The sequence below is a fragment of the Narcine bancroftii genome, chromosome 2 (assembly GCF_036971445.1).
Source record: "Narcine bancroftii isolate sNarBan1 chromosome 2, sNarBan1.hap1, whole genome shotgun sequence".
Lineage (NCBI taxonomy): Eukaryota > Metazoa > Chordata > Chondrichthyes > Torpediniformes > Narcinidae > Narcine > Narcine bancroftii.
In genome coordinates, this window is record NC_091470.1 from 11,682,153 (window position 1) to 11,689,753 (window position 7,601).

At 49.4% G+C, this 7,601-nt stretch overlaps 1 protein-coding gene across 3 annotated transcripts in view; it reads left to right on the forward strand.

Annotated features, from left to right (window-relative positions):
- ttll5 (tubulin tyrosine ligase-like family, member 5) overlaps positions 1-6,212 on the forward strand; it is a 1,011,501-nt gene extending 1,005,289 nt beyond the window's left edge. For 2 of the 3 annotated variants that reach the window (XM_069915842.1, XM_069915845.1), the window contains one exon: positions 3,476-6,212. In XM_069915842.1, the coding sequence (XP_069771943.1) occupies positions 3,476-3,602 (127 nt within the window). In that variant the 3' untranslated portion in view covers positions 3,603-6,212. The remainder of the gene's footprint in view (positions 1-3,475) is intronic. The other variant, XM_069915843.1, reaches the window with a different exon arrangement.
- The last annotated feature ends 1,389 nt before the right edge of the window (positions 6,213-7,601 follow it).

The window sequence follows — 7,601 nt, forward strand, 5'->3', positions numbered from 1 at the left end:
GAATGCTGGTGCTTCAGGACAGTTTGAGATGTAGAAAGAGGTGGTGTTGGGTCTTCTTTTGAGGTGCATTAAGGTGGACAAGTCCCCTGGGCCTGATGGGATAAATCCTTGGTGATCAAAAGAGGTAAATGAAGATATCGCTGGGGCCTTGATGAAGATGTTTGCATCCTCACTAGTGACAGGGGAAGTCCCAGAGGATTGGAGTGTGGCTAATGGTTGTACCTACATTAGGACGGTGGGTTAATAAGTTCATTGGGTGGGGCATTGAGTATAGAGGTAAGGAGGTCATGTTGCAGCAAAATAAAAGTGTGGTTGGGCCACACTTAGAATACTAGGTGCGATTCCGGCCACCCCATTACACGATGTGGAGTCTTTGGAAAGTCGACAGAAGGGATTTACCAGGATGCTGTCTGGATTGGAGGGCATGAGTTATGTAGAGAGGTTGGACAAACTCGGATTGTTTTCTCTGGAACGTCGGAGACTGAGGAAGGTGCAGAAAACCATGAGGGGCAGTGACAGGTCAGAAGCTTTTCCCCAAGGAGCAAGGTCACACACCAGTGAACATGCATTTAAGGTGAGGGAGAGGAACTTTAAGGGAGATGTGTGGGGTAAATATTTTACAAGGAGAGTATTGTGTGCCTGGATCAGCCTGCCAGGGGTAGTGGTGGAAGCAGATATCATCATGGAGTTTACGAACCTTCTAGACACACACAATTGAGTATGAAGGGTTGGAGGGATATCTGAAGGGCAAATATCAGAGTTTTAGGTTGAGGTGGAGACCATGTTCAGCACAAACCTGAGGGCCAAAGGGTCTGACCCTGTGCTGTTCTATACACCACATCCACCTGCTCCCCTCCGTGTACTGCTTTCACTATATCCACCAGTAAATTTGACTCACAGGACCTGCCCTTCCTGAATCCATGCTGTGTCTGCCTGATGAAACATGTTCTATCCAGTTGTCTCACTACTTCGACAGCTTTGAGCATTTTACCGACGACAGGCGTTGGGCTAACGGGCCTGTGACTCCCTGCCTTTTGCTGACATCCTTTTTTAAACCTTGGCGTGACATTCACTGTCTTCCAGTCTGCTGGAACCAGCCCAGAGTCCAGGCAGTTATGGTAAATGATCACAAACACCTCTACTAGAACAAGACCATGAGACATGAGAGCAGAAATAGGCCATTTAGCTCATCGAGTCTGCCCTGCCTTTTAATCAAGAGCTGATCCATTTCTCCACTGAACCCCACTGCCCGGCCTTCTCCCCATAACCTTTGATGCCCTGACTAATGAAGAACTTATCAATCTCTGTCTTAAATACGCCCAATGACCTGGCCTCCACAACCACCTGTGGCAACAAATCCCACAGATTTTCTCCACTTCTGCCATTTCGTTCAGACCCTGGGATGTATTCTATCTGGATGGGGGCTTATTGACTTGTAGACCCACTTAGGAATGGGAGTTGGTCAGGGCTCAACATTGCCTTGTTTCTCACACAGACTACACTGACCACATGTCTTGCATCCAGAGGGACGGGGTGCGGGGACACTGGGAGGAGACCTGGACGATCCAGTGATCACTGGGGAATCAGAGGTGGAGGGGGTGAGCACATTTGGGTTCTTGGGAATCACTATCTTGGAGGATTTCTCCTGGACCCAACACACCAATGGCATCGTGAAGAAAGCTCGTCAGCACCTCTACTTCCTCAGGAGTTTGCGGAGGTTTGTATGACACCAGAAACCTGGAAAATTTCTGCAGCTGTGTGGCCTCATTACAGTTTGGTACAGGGACACCAATACCCCAGAGCATAAAGCCCTCCAAAAGGTAGTGGACACAGGCCAGAACATCACAGGCAAAACCCTCCCTATTATGGAGTACATCTACAGGGAGCACTGTGTCAGAGAGCAGCAGCAAGTCCCTCACCACCCAGCACCTGCTCAGTTCTCGCTGCTACCATCAAGAAAGAGGTGTCGGTGCCACAAGACTCGCACCCCCAGGTTCAGGACCAGCTGCTCCCCCTCCACCATCAGACTCCTCAACCACAAACTCAATTAGAGACTCATTTAAGGCCTCTTACGTGCACAGTTTGTTTCTATTTGTTATCTGTTTTTCAGAATCAGGATTTATTGTCATGAACTAGTCATGAAATTCAATGTTTTGCAGCAACAATCACAGGGCAAACATTCAGATTAGAACCATTTTACAAACTTACTAGAAATTTTAAAAAATAAAAATAATAGTGGACTAAAATTAAGGCAATGAATCTGGTGGCGGAGGGGAAGAGGCCGTCCTCGTGCCGCTGGGTGCTCATCTTCAGGCTCCTGCACCTTTTTCCCGATGGTAGCAGAGTGAAGAGGGCACAGCCTGGGTAGTGAGGATAGAGGCTGCTTTTTGAAGACACCGCCTCATGTAGGTGTCCTCGATGGAGTGAAGTCACAGGCAGAGTTAACAACACTCTGGGGCTTATTCTTGTCCTGAGGGTTGGCGAGTTCTGAGAGTTCTATTTGTTTACATCTTCACACTGTGTAGTTTACTTTTGCACCTATTAGTGGTGATTCTGCCGTGCCCGCAAGAAAAGGAATCTCAGGTTTGTATGTGATGTCATGTATGTACTCTGACAATAAATCAGAAATCTGAATTAAATGTGCAGTGTGTGGGGGGGGAAAGCAAGGCTTCGCCAACAGCCCATTTGCCCTTGAACGGCCTTTGTCAGGGTGTGGCTGACCAAAGCAAAGCCATCCTTCATTGTCCATGTACCTCTGTAATGGTAAGGAGTTTATTTTCATACCTGGTGGACAATGGATATACACACTGAAATTCTTACTTGGTGCAGCCGAACAAATACTTGGAAAGAAAATCAACAGGAAGAATCTAACAGAATCAGCTGGCATAGAATAATCACCAACTGAGGGCAGCCACTCTGGGGGCGGTAACATGGGGAAATGGAGTGATGAAGTGGGTGTCCTCAGAGTGCCAGGGCTGGTCAGGATGGAGGGTGGGCGAGGTGCAGGGGGTTGGGCACTTGGAACTGCACGAACCCCAGCCTTCACCTCAGCTCATTGAAAGCCCACCGCTGAACACTGCAGTCTCCAACGTGATCAGTATGAGGAGCTGGAACAGAAAGAGGAGGAAAGAACACAGAGACATTGTCAGACCCCGCCAGTGATGTACGAAGCAGTGGGCTGTGGGGGCACCTCAGAGGGTAAGGCAGAGACTGTGGGTAGGATCGTTTCAGACTGTTCAGAGGTAAAAACACAAAGCTGGAGAAACTCAGCAGGTCAAAGAGTTATAAAGCAAAAATAAAGATACAGAACCAATGTTTCGGGCTTGAGCCCTTCATCGAGGTATGGTAAAATGTAGGAAAGGGGCTTCACCCCCAAAGTACAGCAATCCTCCCCCGCAAATCTCCCTCCCCCGCAAATCTCCCTCCCCCCTCCCGGACCATGTCTGCAATTAAAGTGACTTTCTCTTTGTTGCAGGTCAGACCACCGACCCAGCAGGGAATTGGAGTCGGAAGGCAGTCGATCCCAGCAGACCCGTCCCCCACTGACCAGACCCCACAGACCCATCTCCACTGACCCTTCCCCACAGACCCATCCCCACTGACCATCCCCACAGACCCATCCCCACTGACCTCAACAGACAGTTTCACCGACCCCCGACTCAGATCTGCTGGGACCATGGGTTTGAGGAACCTTCCACGCTGTGGATTTAATGCTGGTGTTTTGCATGGAACAGAGGGCAGGAGCCCAGAGACCCATCCCCACAATGTGGGGCTAAAGCTTGCTGGCACCCCACCCTCTGCTCAGTCCAAGGGAGGCTAGGGGAATAGCCCAAGCCAGGAGAGAGCATGGTTCTGGGTCATGGGCCAGCTGGCACACGACCTGCCTTTCCTGGGAACTGGGCCCTGCCTGTCCTGGGTACTGGGTCCTGGGCTTACCTTTCATGGGCACTCAGACCCAATCCCAGCCCTCAGCCTGCACCCCAGGATGTGACAAGGTTGGTGTCACTTCTGACTGTCCTGGAGGTGGGGTGCAGTCCTGCTGGGGGAGGCATGTTCCCAGATCACTGTTTCCCCGTTTCTCATTCCCCACTCCTAATTTTTACTGAAGGCCACGGAAGTAACTGGGGGCTCTGCACATGGATGCACCTATTGCTGCAGGAAGACATTCACAGCGACGATTAAAACTCATGAATATTTTCACACGTCGAGCAGTGTTCTGTGCACCGAAGGATTGGAAGGTATTTGACAGAGGGCCAGGAGCCAAGGGCCACATCCAAGAGGTGGTTAAAATATTCCAGGCTGTTGGGAAGGAGCAGGGTGATTTCCCGCAGCCAGGAAGGTGGATCCCATGGATCAGCTGGGAGTCTTGACACTGCTGGTTCCCCTCCCTTAGGGAAGGATGTGAGTCGACAGTGCCAGGAAAATAGAAATATTCGGCCTACCAAGCCTGCTTCACCATCCAACATGATCCTGGCTGACCAGGCTGTGGACCCAGCTCCACCCAAATACTCGTTCCCCAAAACCCGTAATTTCCCAATGATCCAAAAATCCACAGTCAGTGTGGCTTTCAAATTTCAATTCTGGAGGCAGCGATACTCGGTGGGGTGGTTACACTGTGGGAACAGCGGACCAGAAGTCACCGTCTGCACTCCAGGAAGACACAGGAAGTCAAATTATTTTAAGTAGCGGTTAGCGCGACGCTGTTACAACACCAAACACCCAGGTTCGAATCTGGCACTGTCTGTAAGGAGTTTGTATGTTCTCCCCAGATCTGGGTTTCCTCCGGGGTCTCCAGTTTCTTCCCACCCTTCAAAACGTACCGCAGGGAGGTGTAGGTTTATTGGGTGGCACGGGCTGAACTGGGTTTTAAATCAAAAGATTTTGTGTGGGAGTACTCAAGCAGACTTGACATTGAGAAGTCCGCTGCTTGTGAATAAAGCTCTGCTGTCTCCAACTGCACCGTTCCAGCAATTAGCTGGTAGTTTTCCAGGGTGGATTTACCCCATCGTGGAACTACCTTTCATCTAATTTTCTCGTTAGAAGTTTAACATCACTGATTATCTCAGTGGTCAGCTGTTGACTTTTCAACACTGTCTCCAAGGCCTGGGAACCTTGGCCTCACCTATGAGGATTTCGGGAGACTTTGGTGGATTATCAGAAAACCAGTTTGTGAAACATCTGGGAATTTCTGTTCATCGCTCTGTTATCTCATCATCCAGATAAAGGACTCACATCGCAGACTCTTGATTTGAGGACTATGGGATGGCGTGCTCAAAGGACCACTGAATTAGCACAACTTTCAACATGAGACTTGCCCTCTCCCGTTGAGAGCTAAATTGTTTTATATGGTGTTCTAGTTTGTTTGATTTTGTAAAGATATCAGATTCATCTTCTAAAAGACCCGGGCCCAACAGGAGTCATGCTGGGGCAGCAACTACAATGACCCCTGTGGCCAGGAATTCTTTTGCATCACTGGAAGACAAGAATGTAGCTATGATATTTTTCCCCCAACAATCATGGTTGGAAAATCCACAAAGGCACCCTGGCCATTACAGCAAGTGTGAAAACAGAGGGGAAATCCATGCTCTGCTATTAAAACATGAAACTGATGGGTCGAGTCATGAGTTGAGTCTATCACTTCAGCGGCTTGGTTGAGACCATGTTTCATGGTGATATTGGAGCGTGTGAGGGAGCAGCCCCACTTCTGATCTTTGACACCTGGTATGGAGGAGGGAGGGATGTCCTCATCAGTCTGGAAGTGAGCATCCATGGGTCCAGGCAGTGGGCAGTTGAGGGTTCAGCTTGGGCTGCCTGTGTCCGTGTATCCCTGGTGAAGGAACACTCTGGTCATGGGCAGTTTGGAGGGTCCTCAGAAAGTTCTTCTCTCCCCTCCCCCCCCCCCCCCCCCCAACCACGATTTTATGGTATTGATGGAAATCATGTTTTAGTTTGTTTGGATGATGAATTATGAAGGGAGGTGGTATTGATTTACCACCATTAAGGCATAATGGGGGGGGGGAGGGGGAAGAATCTCTCCATCCCGTTGCACTGCAACCTCTCCCCACCAACCCCAGCTCAGCTCACAGCTAGAAGGTTCATTGCATCTCAAATTCCAGACAAGTGTTGTCTTGTTTCTTTAAAAAAATGTTTATTGATGAATGGAAAAAAGTACAAATAAATTATCTGATGGGTTGTAAGCTAGCCCACCCCAAGATGGGTCAGGACACGGTCAGCATTTGCTGTGGTCACCCTCCCTGTCTTCATTGCCACCTGTACATACAGTTCCTGAATCCAGTCACCAATCTTCAGGAGTGCCCTGTTGTGAAACACCCACTCCTGTTCCCCACCCTCAGTCCACATTACCTGCTAAAGGGGTGGGGGCTCCAAGCTGCCTCTTCAACCTTGACACACTTGCCACAGCCAGGATGTCCCCAAGGAGAGAAGGTCCTGGCTTCGCTGTCATTGGAATGCCCTTCCCCACAGCGGTGTTGGAGACCCCTTGTTCCAGAATGGTTCACTTCTCAGCTGCCAGCTGAGATTTGTAAGCTGATATTTGCCCATTCCAACCCCTCTGGCAGCCTCTTCTACCAAGGAACCAATTCCTCTCGTTCTGGTTGAAGGGACAGCCTTTTTCTCAGTACCAGTGTCCCATCCCAGCATCCAGCCATGTTCAAAGTGATGAAGGGTAACACAAGACACTGGAGCAGAAATAGGCAATTCAGCCCATCGAGTCTGCCCTACCATTTAATCGTGGGCTGATCCATTTTCCCACTCAGCCCAATGGAACTATTCACTCCGTTTCAGCTCCTTCGAGTGTTCCTCAAACAACACTGGTAAATGGTTCCAAGAGGGATTACAGTTCCATATTTATTGGTGGGTAACATGGTCGAAGGACCCACACAGGCTGCTGGAGACTGGCTCATGGGAGCCAGGAATTGGAACCAGGATTTGAGAGGATGCTGAAGGCTTCCTGATCGGTGTCGGACACTCAGTGACTTGAGGGAACTGTTTCTTTCCCTCTTACTGTAAGGGGCACTGGGCAACACTGATGGTGACTGTCTGCCTTACAGCAGGCAGAAGGCAATTTTGTGTGTCGTTACATTTGCTGCATTTTTACATGACAATTTTGATTTCTAGGCAAGATGCAGCATTGATAAAGTCAGGTCCCTCTGTGTGCAACAATGTTCAGCACCTTCGTCTACCAACACTCCTTTCATATCTCAACCCAGAGAGCAGAACAGGACCCTTCGGCCCTTCCAGTCTGTGCTGATCCATTTTCTGCCTTGTCCCACTGATCTGCACCCAGTCCGTAGCCCTCCATACTCCTCCCATCCATGGACCTGTCAAAATTCCTCTTAAATGTTAAAATTGAGTCCACATTCCCCACTTCAGCTGGAAAGGGACATTTGATGAGTTGTCACTTTTTCTCAGTGCGTTTGTTCTGGTTTGTGAAAGATAATTGTTCTACTTCTCCAAGTCAGTTACTGCAAACTTCAACCCTCAGGAAGTCTTGCTGGGGAGAGGGTGGACAGGCTGCAACAAAGGGGTGACCCTCTCGAGCTTTATAAAATCCCGAGGGGCACAGAAAGGGTAAATGCCCA